At 41.5% G+C, this 18,811-nt stretch overlaps 1 protein-coding gene across 2 annotated transcripts; it reads left to right on the top strand.

Moving 5' to 3' along the window:
* Positions 1–3,251: 3,251 nt before the first annotated feature.
* tbc1d22b (TBC1 domain family, member 22B) lies at positions 3,252–17,339 on the top strand. 2 transcript variants are annotated; one of them, XM_083974582.1, is made up of 13 exons: positions 3,252–3,520; positions 8,009–8,186; positions 8,925–9,084; positions 10,563–10,730; positions 10,891–10,961; positions 11,256–11,384; positions 11,494–11,559; positions 13,333–13,447; positions 13,601–13,707; positions 13,799–13,874; positions 13,972–14,099; positions 14,191–14,286; positions 15,036–17,339. In XM_083974582.1, exons 1-13 carry the CDS (start codon positions 3,465–3,467, stop codon positions 15,162–15,164), a joined length of 1,479 nt encoding a protein of 492 aa, XP_083830708.1. In that variant the 5' UTR covers positions 3,252–3,464; the 3' UTR covers positions 15,165–17,339. The 2 variants fall into 2 exon arrangements, with proteins under 2 accessions (XP_083830708.1, XP_083830707.1); XM_083974581.1 differs by having other exon boundaries at positions 8,922–9,084.
* The last annotated feature ends 1,472 nt before the right edge of the window (positions 17,340–18,811 follow it).

Raw genomic sequence — 18,811 nt, 5'->3', positions numbered from 1 at the left:
CACCATGTGCCTGAAAAGGAAAATGACTTTGTTTTATTGTTTACAACAAAGTCATGTTTTTGGCAATTCAAATTACATTTCACTGTAAAATACATCATCATTCAAAATCATCAAAGTGGAAAATAAATAAATAAAATACCAATGCATTTCATCGTTTTTATTGCAAAATGCTAAAAACTTACCTCCTTTCCTCTTTTTGCTTTTCCAAATACTTTCAACTCTAATTCTCCAAATGTTCTCCTAACTTAGTAACTGTAAAGTAAGTGTAGAGCTGAAGGCAGCCACGATGACAGGACAACACAGTAAAAAAAAAAAAGTTCCTCTTTTCTTAAAGAATGCTGTCAGAGAGGTTTTGTTGCCACTGGAGCATCCAGGAAGAGAAGAAGTCACAATGCTCTCCATTCAGGGGTGAGAGAGAGCAAAACAAGGGGGTCACACAAACCAAAATATGGCTGGGGGCTTAAACTCCACTGAGCATGTGCCATGGAAAAGCACTCTACGCATTTATTTGGAAAAACATTTATCTTCAATGAGAATTCAGAACCATGAAAAATGACCTGACAACAACAAACAGCAGCAGAAATTTAGTTTATACTTGGAGGAGAAATTAAGTAAGTAGCCATGGTGGTCTGGCAGGAAAAAGTTCAAAGTAAATGAAGAGTGTCATTCAGCAAACTGTTACGCCTCAAGCAGTCCTACACACAGTTGTCCATTGTCCCGCCTTGTGACTCTATAAGTGTATCTCCTCTCAGCCTGCTCCTTTCACACCACTGTTTTCCACACCAGAAGCATCGCAGCGGCAAAAAAGTCACAAGAGTTGCTCGAGGCAAGATTCAAAAATCTCTTAAAAAAAAAAAAAAAAAAATCATAACAAGTGGATAATCCCAGAAAAATGCGTGAATGGAGCTGAGATCCACAACACACATTTGTTCCCAGACTGTAAAACCATCAGTGGTGGCACAGCAAAGGACCCAGACATACACTCTCACCTGGAATTTGTCGGTTGAAGTTCGTTGGATGCTGGAGGATGTGAGGACAGGTGGGGGAGCTGCAGTGATTTCCCTAAACAAACAGACATGGGAGAGCACCTGCAATTCAAATGACAGACCGGCACTGAAAAACAAAACTACAGCACATCTCCGAAAAAGCTGCATTTGCCTACATTTGAATAGAGCACAAGGACTTTAAAACGCTCAAGGAAAGCCACCCGGGTCAATGAGTCTGATACAATGATGATGAAAACAAAATAAAACGAGTATCAGTCAGTTTCATTTCAGCTGGCTACACATCTGTTCTGTCAGCTGTCTGTTGTCAATGCAGTAAAAAAAAACTCACTTTTCAAACATTTACAGTAAATAAGAGGTGGTGGAACTGGTTTCATTTTGAACAGGCTGTGGAACAGAGAATGTCTGCCCTCGTGTGGACAAAGCCTCAACATGCATGTGGGACAAAAGGAGAAGTATTACTCAGCATCAAACAAGATTCAAGCTTCAGAGAGCAGAGGAAGTCTTTTTGATTTGCGGTTTGTATGATTTGTAAAAATGAGTAGGCTTCTCCATTAGGAATTGGTCCGGTAAATATGGCAACAAGGGTTTTATACACTTTTAATTAGTGCACTTAATGGCACCTGCACTTTAGTTGAAGTTATGGCACTTTATCTGATTTGCACAAGATTTTTTGCACATTGCATTTTTGAATATTTTGTATGGATTATTTAACTTATTTATTGAATATTTTATCCATATCTATTGTGCTTTTTATACCATAGTTGTGTTGTCTTCTGGTAGGTGCTGTGGTGGCCACTCAGCTCCACCTGGAAGAGAGGGACTTTAGATTAGATGAGCAACCATGTGGTTTGAATTGATGGAACACTGGGTTAAGCAACTAAATATGAAACGATGTGTACTATGTTGTGGCATAAGTGTTTGTTTGTGCATTGAGCAAAGTTAATGCAAAAGTCAGTGTATAAAATACTCACCGGTCTCTGTCTTCTTCAGGGTGTACAGGCAAAGGCTTCCCCAGGGGACGGTGGCCTTTTCTTATAGGCTACTGTAGTTTCGGGGGCAATTCCATATGGGACAGGAGCATGGTGTGTTGGAGGAGGTGTATTATTATCACTGTAAATTAAATGGGGTTTAGATTTCCTCATTTTTTGTATAGGCTAGGCGAGGGAGATGGGTGCGTAGTTTGTGAATTTGTTCATAGAATTAAAAATGGGGTGCGTTAGGAAACTGTGAGCAGGTTATAAATCCCTGTTGATGGAATTTTCCTGTGCATCATTTTTGCTGTATCACCCAGTTATTCCAACAGGTTTATAGCAAGAAGTAATACATGTTTGTTACATTTACAATGAAATCCAATGGATCAACTTGATGAAAAATGACTCTACTGACTATAGCCTATTGGCTAAACTTTAGTTTACTATCACAGAAAAGAAAATGGTTGGAAACTGTGTAGGAGCCTTAGGCCCTTGTTGGTTCTTATCTTTTGGGTTTACATGTTTAATCAGGAGTTATATATTTTTCATTTCCTGTTTTGAACTATATTGGTTTATACTGAGCTTTTCAAGTTGTCTTAATCAAATAGCTTCATTGTTTGCTGCTTCAAGTAATAAAAACATAGAATTATACCATAGAGAAAAGTACATGTTTTGTAATTATTAGCTATCTTAATCAATTGATTGAATTGAGATATTAATAGTAGGCCTAGTAGCAGTGGCAATGTTCATAATATTGTCTGCATTTCAATTCTAGTCTGTAGCTTTGTAACCTTTAAATGTCCTAATTAATCACTTATCAAAAGTGTTGCCAATTAACTCTCCTGCAGCCTCTGGTGTAGTCATGGTTTCTGGGGGGGATGGGGGGATGAGGGCACTGTCATGTGCTAACAGGGGCCCGGGGCCCTCCAGATGACGGAAGGCCTCTTCAGCCATTTCACCGTGCTGCCTGGTGAAGACACACACACACACAAACAACATGCAGGCATCAACATGGCCGCACCAACACCTTTATCATCCAACAACAACAAACTCCCCCACGAGTAGCTATGAGTGTTCAATCCCCCCACCCCCACCCCCTGTGTGTGTGTGTGTGTGTGTGTGTGTGTGTGTGTGTGTGTGTGTGTGTGTGTGTGTGTGTGTGTGTGTGTGTGTGTGTGTGTGTGTGTGTGTGTGTGTGTCATCCTATTGGTCGGTCGCGCTGCACCTGTTCCAGCCGGAGCGCCTATCGCACGGATCGGCCGCTGTGCTCCAAGATGGCGGCTCCCAGTAACTCCGCTCAACACATCATCGCATCCGAAAGCTAAATATCTCTATCTCTCGACCGTGTGAAAACCCATGAGGGGGCAGAGCAGAGGGAGAAGAGCGGGCCCGAGCTGTCTCCGCTGAAACACGGAAACGGTTTCCCCCTCCTGCGGCCTGTTTATGCGGGGAGGAGCCGGTGCGACGGGGGCTGTGTTATCCGAGTATGGCCACCGAGAACAGGATCAATTTTTGGAGGAGAAACGCAAAGGTTCCCGGAAGGTGGGTTTTCGTTACTCTTAATTTCTTATCGAAACACGACGAGTTATGTTTCTTTACTAAGTTTCAGAACATTATCACCGACATTTATTGTTTGTTTGGCCTGAATCAACTCACAATCAAGTGTGCAGGAAAACTAGCTTGAAGCCGTGGACGTCACCGTGTCAACCAGCAGCGTAAACACCCACTAATAATAATAATAGTCGTCAGGTGATAGTTTAGCAGTCGAGTGTGTTATTATTACATTCATTCCTCCTGGGGGCTCACTGACATCTCCGCCGTCCTGTGCTGTGAGTGTGTGTCAGTCCGCCGGAGGCAGCTAGACCTCCATCTCTGAGCTCGCCACCGGGCGGAGGTGTCAGCTGTCACAGCCGTGCACCGGCGCCATATGCTGCCTCCGCCTGAGCCAGAGAGACGGAGAGAGAGGCAGCCTGCTGGCTCACTGCAGCAATCTCAGACCTGCTATTGTTGAAATCCAAGAGCGGAGTAGTCGAGTCATGCAAGGGCAGAAGTTTAGTGAAACACATCCTCTTTTTTTTGTGGCGGTTTTAATGATGACTAACATCTCATCCTTGAAAGCAGTTGGTTAAACCATAGCTCATCTTTGGTTCACAGGGGGAAACACTTATTGCAATGTGGAGATTAGCCTACATGTGTGATGAAAAAATTGAATTAAGTGGGAGAAAGCACATACAGTAGCTAATTGGACCTAAGTTAGTCAAAAGCCCAGGTCAGAGGCATTAGTGTATGACCTGGTTATGCATAATCAAATAATATTTTTTATGCTCTTCCAAAATATTTTAAAAAATGTATTTGTTTTTTTAATCCAGGCCAGAAATTATATACGTCCATGATCTGTGCACATTTTGAAACCTTGTTGAGTTGAGTTAAGTTGAGTTAAGTTGAATACTTTTATTTGTCAGTATCTCTTCTGAAATTTTTCTTGTGTCCAAGACACTTCTAATAACAAAAAACATTACAGAATATAACACAATATAACACCAAACAAACATCAAACAAAATATCACATCAGACAATAACAAAAACATTAGAAAAATATAACACAAGACAAACATCAGCATTGCAGTACAAAGAAATAAGATTTGTTTTAAATCAAATAATAATAGATATTCAAGAAGATTCAAGACAACCCAAACAAATACTAATCCCTTAAAGGGCAGTTCCATTTGGTGGCTCCCACACCACATGCTCGTAGCACAAAACACATAACAAAACAGGGAAACAAGGAAAGAAAAGATAAGTTTAGCAGCTGTGTGCAAAGTCTGCTAGTTACATGTAAGGAATATGAATACATAACTTCATTAAAAGTAGGAATTTGAATAAATATCACCATTAAAAGTACATCTCTATATCTCTGAATAAAAAAAAAATACATAAAAAGTACACAGTACCCAGTACACAACACAAATATTGCACTGTTGCCGTTAAACAATTCACATAGTTTTATTCAGCAGTCAGACAGCAGAGTGAGCAAAAGACCTGGACAGACGGTTGCCTCTATTAGCAGGCTGGGCACAACGACGGCCCGAAGGCAACAGTGAAAAATCATTTGCCAAAATGTGCCGAGATGTGTGCAAAATACTATGTGATTTCCTCACTAACTTGTTCCCATAGAAAACCTCACTCTCTCTGTTTAAGTCCAATAATCTTTGAGCAGGTTTTCACAACACTGTTAAGACTGTTTTTGTCCTTGAGTGACAGGTTGTTAAACCAACAGATAAAAGAATGATGAATGAGGTACATTACATTTTTGTTTTGGTTCACTTTGAACCGCCTTTTCTAGCAACTTATCTATCTGTGTTTGGATCGGGCCTCCTGAATCACAATTAGGTCACCGAAATGTCTTCCATTGTGATGGTAATGGCTGTTTTTTATTTTTTTTTATTAAGATGGTTATTAGGGTCTGTGATGATTACACAATCATTGTCAAACTCATTTTTTAACCATGTTTTGTCAGAGACATGTGAAGATACTAGCTCTGTGACTTGAATGTAAACATAATGAGAGAATCATCAGCTAGTCTAGTTTGTGCTCAACAGGCCTTAACGTTAATGGGCCGTAATTATCTCTGGTTATCTGCAGGTATTCACGTATTTCATTTCCTGTTTTGTACACATGAATCTCATCATAACACACACAAGTTGTTGCTACATAATGTGTTTGTGTCAGCTATGAGGACTGAGGGATCATCCTGCCCTGGCTCCATGCATGTGCCCAGCAGAGCGGGTGGAGCAGGTGGAGCGGGTGGGTGGGAGCCAGGGCAGTGTGTTTGGGTAATCTGAGAGGAGAGGATCTCTAAGGAGAGGGCGTTGCTGCCTTTGTCACACACATACACACACATACACACACACATACACACACACACAGTCACACTGATCTCTCTCAAACTACGATGGGTGGAAAGGCTGGAAACCCAAACACAAACATGTGTTTGAACAAGAAAGCGAGCAGCTACTCAGTCTTAGCTGCCTGTCCTTGAGCTGCTCCTGATAAAACAAGTCTGACGTTGGTAAACAAGAGACTTTGGCAGTGCCAGATCATCAGCAGGCTCAGTTCTCAGCCACTGGGCTCGCTCGTCAGTTTATTCATGCAAATGACATGAATTAGGTCGACGTCTTTCAGCCTCAGGTGTTAGAAGCCACAGTTTGACACAGAGTCCACATGGTGATACTTTTTGCTTGAATGAAATAAGTGAAATATCCGAGTCACTGATGACATTTTGGATAAACAGAGATAATAGATTAAGAGAATAGGCATTGGAAAATACTTGCATACAAGCATAATCCTCATCAAAAGGAAAAGTGTGAACATAAATCTCCCAGTAACTTACTCCAACTAACAGCTGCAAGTCTGAAAAATGAATGGATGATATATAAATATATTATTTATTCACAAGAAAGTAACTGATTTCTGCAATTCCAGCGCTGTGTAAAGGCAGCTCTATCATGACTGTTGAGCATGAAGCAACTGAATCCAATATTCATTAATTTCTTTTTTATGTGTAAAAGTTTGTATATAATGGAGAAGGCTGCGACGAGAGGAGATGAGTGTTTGTTGATAATTGTGGGTCTAGCGCAGATCCCACGCTGTGACTCTCTTCGCTGTGCTTTGTGTCGCCAGAGAGTTGGAAAGAAGCTGAGCATGAAGATTCTCACATCCGCTGAACATAATGCCCGGCACAGGGTGGTGGTGACGAACGTGGGGGCCGCGCAAGCTGTCCCCTAGTTCTGTTCAATACTCAAAAAAAGAAAAAAAAAAAGAAAACTAAAAACAGCACAGTCTAAATAAGACGGGGGTCGGTGGCTCTTTAACTGGAGGGAAGAACTGAGCTGTCATCTTGTTAGAGGCTGTGTGCGTGCTTGTCTCTGCTTCACCAAATGCTCCCTACGCTGTTTTCTAGCTGTGAGAAATCAATCACAAACACACAAAAATATGAACTCATATTGATCCCATATTGCAAATGTAAGTTTGCAGACAACCCTCTGCTTGTCCTTTGAATGGTTTGCTTTTGTTGTTGGAAGTTTAGTTCACACTATCAATCTCCTTTCCTTCTAATAACACTGGACACAATTTGTCATCTGTGGCGCAGCATAAGGACCTGTAACTTTGTGATGTCACAACAAAGTAGTCACCAGAATCAACCGTGTGTTTTTTTTGGTTGTTTGCCTGAAATCTGCTATAGGCTATTTTTTATTTGATCACTTAGATAGTCAGCGAATCAGAAGCACAGCTCAGCTCTCTTCTGATTGGCTTACGCCTGAGAGAGGAGACGTAAAACTACACTTATTATTTTAGTTTCTCAAAACCTCAAATATATCTTGGATCAGCACTTAAGTTAAAACACAGGAAGATGGGCCCTGTTAAAGGAAATCAACCACATTTACTGACAGAAGACACGCAAGGACAAGACATATGGCTGCCAAACCTTTTTCTGAACAATAATTAATAATTAAGTAGACTTTCTGAATAGTTGGTCTTTGACTGATACGACTGCCCTGGTCAAAGACTTGGAAGCTGCATGTGTTTGTCTGCACAGAGGTGACAGCATTTCACATCATCCTCTACAGCGTACAGCCAGTTTACGGAGCACAGCACCCGCCCCTCGACCCACGATTGCGACGCACGTGAGTGTGCTCAGCGTAGCTGGACTGCATGGCATCATGTCACCCACGTGGATGTATTTTTATTTGTGTCACTACTGTTTTCAGTCATTTGCTTTGAGGACTTGAACATGTGTGGCTTGCGTGCATGTACTGTACCAGTGTTGACATCTGCATAATGGAGCCTGTTTCAGAGAATTACTTTGTTTTATTGCTTTTTTTTTATTATTATTTTTTTCTTGTATTTGCTGTTTGGTGTTATTATTGTTTTGGTGATCTCATCTCCTAAAGTTTGTTGTCTTGTAGCTCCTAGTGCAGCCACGAGTGAGACTGTTGAACTCTTCTGACCTCTGGATCTGTCCTCCCGCAGGTATCCCAAAGACACAAAGCCCAAGTTCAACAATCTCAAGTCTAAAAAGGCCTCAAGCTTCCACGAGTTTGCCCGCAGCACCAACGACGCCTGGGACATCGACGATGAGGAAGACGAGGATTTCCTCGGGACCCCAGCCCCAGTTTCAGGCCTGCACACAACATCCACACAGAACCAGGTAGCTGCAAGTGTTAAAGGGATAGTTCAACATTTTGGCAAATTGGCCCATTGCCATAATCCCTATAGTTTTAGGAGTAGGTTCGTTACCTTTAATTGTCGGTGCAAGCTATTTTTAGGACGGCGGAGAAGAGCCGCGAGCTGCTCAGAGCTACGCTACGGAAGCTAATGGGAATTCTTGGTTTCCCTCATGAAACTCATCAAATACACAATCCAACAACTCCAAAACGCTCTCGTGGACAATTTGTGACCTGCACATTCACCACGCTATGAGATAATAACTGAACGTTACGAGACAGAGTTGTTTTTGAGGCAAATTCATGCAAAACCACTGATGTGCGTTCCTGTGCGTCCCCTCGAAAACAACTCCATCTTGTAACGTTCTGTTATTATCTCATAGCGTGGTGAATGTGTAGGTCACAACTTGTCCACCAGAGCGTTTTGGAGTTGTTGGATTGTGTGTTTGATGAGGGAAACCAAGAAATCCCATCAGCCTCTGTAGCGTAGCTCTGAGCAGCTCACGGCTCTGCTCCGCCGTTCTAAAAATAGCTTGCACCGACAATAGGTAACAATAGGTAACGAACCTACTGCTAAAACTATAGGGATTATGGCAATGGGCCAATTTGCCAAAATGTTGAACTATCCCTTTAAGTTGAATCCCTGAGCAACTACAGGTATTGATTTGGTCTGAAACAAAAGCAGACGTTCTGACGTGTTTCCTTTGCCGTCTCATCAGCAGCAGAACGAGGCGGGTGACACGGACGGCAGGACCTCGCACACGCCGGCCCACCCAGACAGTCCCAACCTCCAGGATGTTCAGGAGGACGACGCAGACTGTGAGCACGTCAACGGCAAGGTGGTCAAGTCCAACAGTGAGGCCCACCTGGACACGTCCTCAGGTACGGGTTAATGTGCTGCAGCATTAAGATCCACTGAGCAGCTTATCAGAGGATTCATAGTGAAGATAATGACGTCACACTGCTGACAGGACGGCTGGGATTATATCAGGCTCTTATCCCCATGTGCACTAAGGTGGTTTCATATGAATGATGAGTCTGATCAAACTACCAGTGAGTTTATTACAAGTGCTATGTATTAGAAGACTGAGTAAGGAGTGATTAAAGCACCCATGGATCACTCTTGAATAACACCATATGTCCTGAGCATCAGGCTTTTCATCAGTCCAGCCAACCTGCTGTGAATAGTCACCTGGACCTCTGCTCACAAGACTCCCACTGAGTCTGTGTAAGCAGGAGTGACTCATAAACAATAACACCTCTTAAATCACTACTTGATGTCTAGATGCCTTTAAATGTGCTGTTTTATTGTTTTATTTCCATCTGTTTTATTCTATACAGGAAGGACGACGTTTATTTAATTAGTTGTACAAAAAAACGAAAAAAGAGGAAAAAGGAAAAAAGGAATGGTCTGTGTTGGGTGTGAGTGTTGATTTTGAAGGATCATACCAAAATAAATTAAAGCGGTCCCTCAGCTCATCATAATGATGTTACTGTGGAATAGTTTATCATCCATGGTTATGCATCCATTTCTATATACTTCATCTGATCTGGTCCATTAGTTCTCTTTTTTAAACAGGAAACATCTCGGAGATAACAGGTGTTAAAGCAGAAGTAAGCAGAATGTTTGTGTTAATATAAGTCTTAAATAGTTATATCTTCCGACAGCAATCACTTATATAGAGTGTTTGGTCTGAAACACGGGTCTGTCAGTCACTCTGCTCTGCTGTAAGCCGAGGAGAAAACTTTCCTTGTATCCTACAACCTTTATCCAATGAGGAGAGAGAAGGGCATAAAGGGGCGGTCCTCTCTGTGTGTGCAGCCAAGGGATGCGCGTGAATGTGGTGACGTAGGGACGAGGGCGGGGACTGCTAACTCCATCTGCTGACAGGAAGTTAGCCAAAACGACCGGATCGCTTACTTCTGCTTTAAATACAGAAGTAACTGGGTCATCTGTATATCTCCTGTTAATATGATTGGACTTGCATCTTGGTTGCTGTTTTTTTTTACTGTTTTTTTTTATTACATACAAACACAAACTCAACAAACACTGAGATGTATATTATATACAGTTATATTTGCTTGAAGTTCTTTTCTTCTTTTTTTCTTGTTGACTAGATCTTTGTTAATATCAGTATTCTTGTACTTGTGCGTCATTTTTCCCATAGTCCAATCCTCATCTTCGTTCCATTAGCCCATTAGCCTAGCTTTCCGCGTTTGTACGAGTACTTTACAAGTGAGAAGAACAACAATACAAAGTATGTTGCATCTTTTTTGAGAAAAAAAAGTTTGTGACTCAAAGGTTTTTTTATCACTATATTAACAGATTGGCTTTTTTCTTTTGTTCGGCCCTTTTACAGTTCGCTCAACGCTGCAGAAGCAGCAGTCGCTCCCAGTTCGTCCCATCATCCCACTGGTGGCTCGCATCTCAGACCAGAACGCGTCAGGAGCGCCGCCCATGACGGTGCGGGAGAAGAGCCGGCTGGACAAGTTCAAGCAGCTGCTCGCCAGCCCAAACACTGATCTAGGTACAGCAGCACATTGACACACGTTGACAGTGTAGACCACACTGATGTGGGGTCTGTCTGAATGCATCAACCTGCATCAGTGAGTCACGTTAGAGTGAATAGGAGGTCTGCTTTCTGACGGTGTTACAGTGAGTTACTGTGTTGCTCTATGTCGTTACAGAGGAGCTCCGGAAGCACAGCTGGTCGGGAATTCCAAGAGAAGTCCGGCCGATCACATGGAGACTTCTTTCTGTGAGTCTCCCCTCCTTCTTCTTCCCTGTATCTTTTCCGTTTTACAAAGCTTTGTCCCAATTGGCCAGGGTACCGTAGATTTGGTTTTCTTAGTTTCTGTGCAGCCAGTTGTAGGCCTTCAAGAAAATGCGCACATGCTGTCAAAAAGCCGTGTCCTTCCAGGCAGCCTTATCTGGCTTTTCTCTTATCTCAAATGGTCAGCCTGTTCTGTTCCTCGGAAACCGTCCACGCAATCAGAAAGTAAAGTTTTTTTCCCTCCTCTGTGTTTTCTCTCCTGTCCCTGGTGTGTGACAGGGCTACCTGCCGGCCAACAAGGAGCGCAGAGAGCTGGTGCTGAGCAGGAAGCGAGAAGAATACTTTGGTTTCATAGAGCAGTATTACCACTCCAGAACAGACGAGCACTTTAAAGACACATACAGACAGGTAACAGAGCGGTTGACGTTATCAGGCCTTTTAGACTGCTGCTGCACATCCGTCAAACAACCACCTTATCATTTGCTTGGAGTGAAATCTCAATAATCCTTCCTGTTAGATCCACATCGACATTCCAAGAACCAACCCTCTGATCCCCCTGTTCCAGCAGCCGGTCGTACAAGAGGTAAGAGATTACGTTTACACACAGTGTGTGACTACATAATAACGCTTTATGGGTTCTGTTCCATGTGTAGACCAACTTTCAACCTAGCTCAAAATTCCCCACCCACGTTTGAAAATTATATTCTGTTCTTTTTTTCCTGTTAATGTCTTTTTCAAGTGTCTACTGAAATTTCAGGAACATTTTGAAGCATTCTAGATTTAATTGGAAAATAAATAATAATTGTAAAATAAAATCTTTTCCCACCATACTAATAATTTTATTCAGGTCTTTTCCTATGAATCGTCTGAGAGATATGTTTGTGTTTGAGTTTGTTTTGGTTCACCAGGAGCACGACCCTGGATCAGGAAGCCAGATTAGTGAGGGCATTGATGAACTAATTAGATTTTGGTGGTTCAAAGTCAAAGTCAATGACTCAATGGGTTTGATAGGTCAAAGGTCAACCTTACTGTAACATCATAAAAACTAATTTCCTACTGATATACACTTTCAAAGTCTTTAGTACACATTAATGAGTGTGGAGGTAAACAGGTGCTGGGCTGCAATTCTCATCAATCTGTCTCTAGTGCATTCTCCAGGTGGAGGTGCAACACTGAACACTCACTCATTGCAGCGCGTCGACAGTAATGAGACACTAATGAGGATAATGTTGTTGAAATCAGGAGAAAATGGTGTTGCACCGATTCAGTGATCTGTTCTCTGTTAGTCAGTTTGCCTGGCTATTCATTTTTTTGATGTTTGTTTTTCAGGCGTTTTTGCCTCTATCAGATGAGGACAGTGGAGATGTGACAGGAAACAGGAGGGAGCAGACAAACAGTTAAAGGGATAGTTCAACATTTTGGCAAATTGGCCCATTGCCATAATCCCTATAGTCTTTTAGGAGAAGGTTTGTTACCTTTAATTGTCTGTGCAAGCTTATTTTAGAACGGCGGAGCAGAGCCGCCAGCTGCTCAGAGCTACGCTACGGAGGCTAATGGGATTTCTTGGTTTCCCTCATCAAACTCATCAAATACACAATCCAACAACTCCAAAACACTCTGATGGACAAGTTGTGACCTGCACATTCACCACGCTATGAGATAATAACGGAACATTATGAGACAGAGTTGTTTTTGAGGTAAATGCAGAGACTGCTTGCCGAAAAACTGCGCACCAGCAGTTTTGCAGGAATTTACCTCTAAAACAACTCTGTCTCATAACATTCTGTTATTATCTCATAGCATGGTGAATGTGCAGGTCACAACTTGTCCACCAGAGCGTTTTGGAGTTGTTGGATTGTGTATTTGATGAGTTTGATGAGGGAAACCAAGAAATCCCGTTAGCCTCCGTAGCATAGCTCTGAGCAGCTCGCGGCTCTGCTCCGCCGTTCTAAAAACAGCTTGCACCGACAATTAAAGGCAATGAAACTATATGGCCCATGTGTTGAGGCTCTATCCTGTGTGTCATTCCCCCCTCTCTGCCTCCCATTTCCTGTCTCTCTCTCGACTGTCCTGTACATTAAAGGCAAAAAAGCCCCAAAAAATATACTAAAACTAAACTAAAAACCTATCCCTTTAACCATCAACAAAGGCTACAGGGGCCAGAGCCCATATGGGACTTGCTCTCTAAAATGAGCTCTCACTTCATTTTACATGCTGAAACTGTTGTAAAAGCTGAACAAAAGAAACTGTAATTCAAAACCACCGAAAGTGGAAGTTACAAATCATAATGGTCGCAGTGTTTTTGCCTTGTACTCTTGTGTTAAAGCTGCTCGTCTACCACTTTGTTGCTCCTCAGGTGTTTGAGCGGATCCTCTTTATCTGGGCCATCCGTCACCCGGCCAGCGGCTACGTCCAGGGAATCAACGATCTGGTCACGCCCTTCTTTGTCGTCTTCCTGTCTGAGTTTGTCAGTAAGTTGCCGGAGGGAGAATTCCTGCATGTACTCGCGTCAGCCGGGCGACGGTCTGTTTCATCTCACAGTGTCTGATAGAGTCATGTACAGATCTCGCCCCTCTATCTGCGTCCGTGTCATCACCAGTCAGCGTTGTGTGTTGTTGTTGCAGCGGAGGACGTGGAGAACTTTGACGTGGCGGCGCTGCCTCTGGAAACCCAGAGGAACATCGAGGCTGATAGCTTCTGGTGCATGAGCAAGCTGCTGGATGGAATACAGGTCTGCACGGACACAGACACCTCACTGAACATAAAACAATAAAAAAATGAGCCAGTTTACTGATTGTATGTTTTGTTTTTTTTCCTTTCAGGACAACTACACCTTTGCCCAGCCTGGGATCCAGAACAAGGTGAAGGCGTTGGAGGAGCTGGTCAGCAGGATAGATGGTAAGTTGGCTCTTTTTCCTGTCGCGTGCTCGGATGTCGTACATGCAGAAAGTGATGGAGGGTCATGACTGTGCCTTCCCTCCCTCCCTGTCTCCAGAGGACATTCACAATCATTTCAAGAGGTACGAGGTGGAGTACCTGCAGTTTGCCTTCCGGTGGATGAACAACCTGCTGATGAGGGAGCTGCCACTTCGTTGCACTATCCGTCTCTGGGACACCTACCAGGTAAACTGCCCAGTTCACACTCCGCGTTGCTGCGAATCTGCTCCCATCACACAGCATTTGATGCTGATGGTCGGTGTTGTGTTCTCCACAGGCTGAAGCAGAGGGTTTCTCCCACTTCCACCTCTACGTCTGCGCTGCTTTCCTCATTGAGTGGCGCAAAGAAATCCTCTCCATGATCGACTTTCAGGTACCACTGCAGCTTTGTCATCGTTCACACACACACACACACAGTGCTGACAGACAAGCGCAAGATGTAGATTTATTGTGTAAGAAAAGTGTGGAGCCACTTTTCTAAGCCACACTCCTGAATTGAAATACCATAGAATTTTTAGTGTTTAAAAAATTGTGCTTTAAAATGCATCTGACTGACTTGGTGTGGTGTGAAGTCCCATCTTTTAAACCACAGGGGATGATTTCAGGCTTTGTGTGACTGAATTTGATGTGGAAATTTGAATTTTCTATGTTTCTCATTTGGAACTTCCCTTCCTCAAAACACATGACTGAGAACAACCTGATAAGACAGCTGAGTCTTGTTTGCTTGAGTGCTCCGTTTACCACAAGTCTCGAATTTTTTGTGTCTGAATTTTTCACCAGTTCCACTTGAAAAGCCCCATTTTATTTTATTTTTTCCCTGACTTGAATTCAGAGTTGGGGAAAACACACTAACCCTTTATAAAGAAGGAGGCGTACACTGTGTTCATTCGCTTAGAACTAGTTTGACTAGTACACTTTGTTTTTCAGCAGTTGCTCGGTGTTCAGCACAACATGTGCACTGTAAATTTGTACACTTGATTTTATTGGCTCAGAATTAGATTTCACAAACAACCCCACACACATTGTGTATGTCTGAAATGCTGTTTAAACTCTAGCATCAACCGCAGCCTTTCAAAAAATAGCGCCCACCACGTCTTGAAATAAGTTTCTGTTGCTCCTCAGGGCCTCCTCATGCTACTGCAGAACGTTCCCACAATCCACTGGGGGAACGAGGAAGTGGGTCTCCTCCTGGCTGAGGCGTACAGACTGAAGTACATGTTTGCGGACGCACCGAGCCACTACAAGAGATAGAGCCGGGCGCTGCCCCATCACAGCAAACACAGGACTTCTTAAACTTCAGCAGACTGTGGACTGGATGGACTCCCACTGTCTGAAGACACTCTGGACAGAAAGTGTTGTCTCTGAGGCGACCTGGAAGAGACCGATGCGTTCAAATGCAGCTCCAGGAGACCCGCAGGGCGTTATCTCGGAGCCACTAAACTTATCCTGTGAAAACAATGTCCGCCGAGTATCACACACTGAAATTTGGGTTTTGGTGCATCTGTAGAGCTCAGCGAACATGAGACTATATATTTGCAGTGGACGCACTGCATCGCATCAGTGGACTGTTACAGTATGAACAAACCACGGCTATAGCATTTTGGTTCACCTGTACTGTTTTTGGTACCATGCATCATTGATTGTCTCTCAAGCGGAGTGTGCACTCAGAGGTACATGCTGTGATACAAAAAAAAAGGATGATGAATGTTTGTGAAATCATCCTCTTAGTGAAAGATGGTATCTACAGATTCTATTTTTTTGCAGATTTGTTTTAGTAGATGTTTTACAAGGGAAATAATATTCAGTGTAAACCAGGCAACTACAACATTTTGTCTTTGCAAATTGAATTAGTCTGACACTGGACTTTGCGACAGCTAACGTGTGAGTAGATGTATATTTTGGTTCAGGGTTACCAAATCTGCACTGCACAATCAACTCATCTAAGTCTTGAGTTTTGGCCTCAATCAGCGAGTTTAATCAGTTTCTAGCTCTGATATTTTGGTTTGTATGAAGGTAAAAAGGTAGCAGATAACACTCCAAGGCTCTTGGGTTGAGCTTATATATGTATATCAATGGAGGTAAGAATTCAACATTTTCCTGCAGACAAATTGAAGAACTTCTGGTTCATGTCCCAGTTAGTGTGTCGGCTGAAATAGCTCTAATTTTATGTTGGGACAGACGAATCGTAACTTTTTTAGTATATTTTAGACGATTAAAATAAAGTTTTAGTTCGAGCTTGTGGCACAAGATGAGATCAGTAACAACTGTGTTGATTTCACCAAAACTCAGTTTTTATGCATAACAGATGATAGTCTTATGATAGTCTGTGAAGTCTAATTAAAAACCTGTGCCCACTGTAAAAACCACATATAAAAAGTAGTGATGAAAATATTCAATCCCCTGAGTTTAGCTACTGTATATGTGATATAGTAATTGAAGTATTTTTTTAAATTGAGGAAGTGCCCCTGTCGAAGACGTTTGGTCACACCATCCTACCTGTGGACACAGTGCAGCTCTGAATACATGATGATGCCTTTGTTATGAGCATTTGTAATGTAAAACTCTTAAATGTAACACGGATCAACGCTTTGTCATTAACGCTTGTGTTTTTCTATTTGGTTCAGGTTTCAGGTTGGGGTGCTCTCGTGTCTCCTGTGTTTATTTGGAACTGCTTTTTTCTCTGTGCGTGTGCTACTATGACTCATCTACCTTCATTACCGGTGATAATTATGACACAATGTATGTTTGAACAGTAGCCTTTGGTATACTCAGCCATTCCCATCATTAGCTGTGTATTTAGGTTTTTTTGTTTTTTTTGCTTCAGTCATTTGCTTCATGTGGAAATCAGGATTTAACGTCACCGTGGACCAGAGTCCTGGCTGTTTTCCTGGTTATTGTCAACTTCAAGGATTTGATCTTTCAAGAAAAGTCTTAATTCATATCCAGGGATTATTCAATCCCTCTAAAAAATGTGGTGGTTTAACCATAGACTGAAGTCTGACTTACTTTATTTCACTATATTCAGTGAATTATGACTGAAGACACTGTGGTACTGGAATAGACCTTTTCCCATTTTCTTTCATTGTCAGTTTTTGCATTATTGAGCCACTTGTAATCTTGTTTTACTCACTTGAACGTGTCATGTTGTGAGTGTTAACGTTACAGTATACCTTCAGCCTTGAGGTAGGTTTGCTTCATTCAGGTGCAACTACTGATCGTCTCCCTACCATGACGGTGTTGTACACTCCACGCTGTGTTCATGTGAAGGTCACGTGTCCTCAGACATGATGTTGATAACTGAAGGTTGACAAAATGAAAATGTGTTTATTTGTTCCAAAAGTGTTTCTGCAGTGTTTTTTTTTTTTCATCGATAACATGCCAAATCTTTATCTGGCTAATACAATCTGTGCTTCAATAGTCAGTGCTGGCTTCAGCCTTTAAAGGAATAATTATTAAATTATTACAGTACCTGCTGTATATTAACTTTCTGTTTATATTAAACGATTGTTATACAAGTGCCAGAATGAGTTTTTGTTTTGATGTGCATGTACTGACTGTTTTTCCTGCTTTTATTTCAGGGGGAAAAAAATCATTAGAAAGAAAACAGTGCATCAGCAGCTCAATTAAAAAGCATAAAGGTAAATAAAAGGTAATAAAAAAAGATACTTATTATGGTAATGACAAAATCAAATACAAATAATAGCATAATGAATAAAGTGTGCTAGTCAGATGCAAAAATTAATACAATAAAAGTAAAAAAACAAAACATTATATTAGCCCAATTTCAATGTTATGTTTTTTGAAGGTGTTATTGTCTTTATATAGCTGCATTTCTTTGTTGAAAATGCAGAAGCTAAGTGTCATTTAAGCCAATTTACAGTTTTGCAAAAAACTTTGCAAATAATATAATGACATGACGATAAAATAATCTCAATTTGTCTTGACATTCAAGAAACCAAAAAATACATTTTCCCGTTCATTTTAAAGTTAAATTCACTCTTACACCAAGACACTTTATTCAATAAATCCACATAGCCTACAACCTCAACACCATCATTACTGAGTGGTCAAATGAGTTAAGTTTGTTTACATCAGCTCTTCTGTAGATAATAATTCTCCTGATAACAGGACAGATTATTCTAAACAGGAAATATGTTGCCATGGATGAAGTGAGTTGAGCTGTGAGCTTCAACTTGAGTCTCCTTTTATTTCCTTCAGCCCATGTTTGTTTACTTTTGGCGAATGAACTACACCAATACTGTCTTTGAAGCACTGGGCGTACAGACAACTGTGAAGAGCTCCTTATTTGTTCTTTGATTTATGGATGATTATTTGTAATGATGCTACCAGTCTCTGTGTTCAACTTTGAACCATTTCTCAGATTTTGACACACAAAAAATGTTTTTGTTACAAAATGCCAGTTTTGGATGTTGACACAAGGTCAAATTAGAATGCGTCTCAGAATTTTTTTTTTTTTTTTAACATCTCAAGGAACTGGTGCACATGAGAAAAAAAACCATACATAGGCTACATACATACATATATGTGTATAAAGAATATAAAATACATAAACAAAGATAATTCAACTAGAATAAACTAAAATAAACAAAGGCTAGGACTTCTTCTGTAAATCATATTTATCAATAGGCTAATACTAAACAGTTTATTTGCATTTTTATTTTTCATAAGATTGAGGGCTTTTATGAAATGAAGAAATTCGTTATGAAGCATGTAAAACCTAGGAGTCGATTTTTAGAAATTTGCACTTGTGTAGGCTATGTAAAATGTACCCAGGATGAGAATGATGTTGAAGTAATTTTCAAAATTGTCGGACTAGTCCGGATCGATCGATGTATGAAGCCAGTCATGAATATCAGTACACAAACCTGATGTAATTG

The sequence above is a fragment of the Trachurus trachurus genome (assembly GCF_905171665.1).
Source record: "Trachurus trachurus genome assembly, chromosome: 7".
Taxonomy (NCBI): domain Eukaryota; kingdom Metazoa; phylum Chordata; class Actinopteri; order Carangiformes; family Carangidae; genus Trachurus; species Trachurus trachurus.
This window is presented reverse-complemented; position numbering and strand designations above follow the sequence as displayed.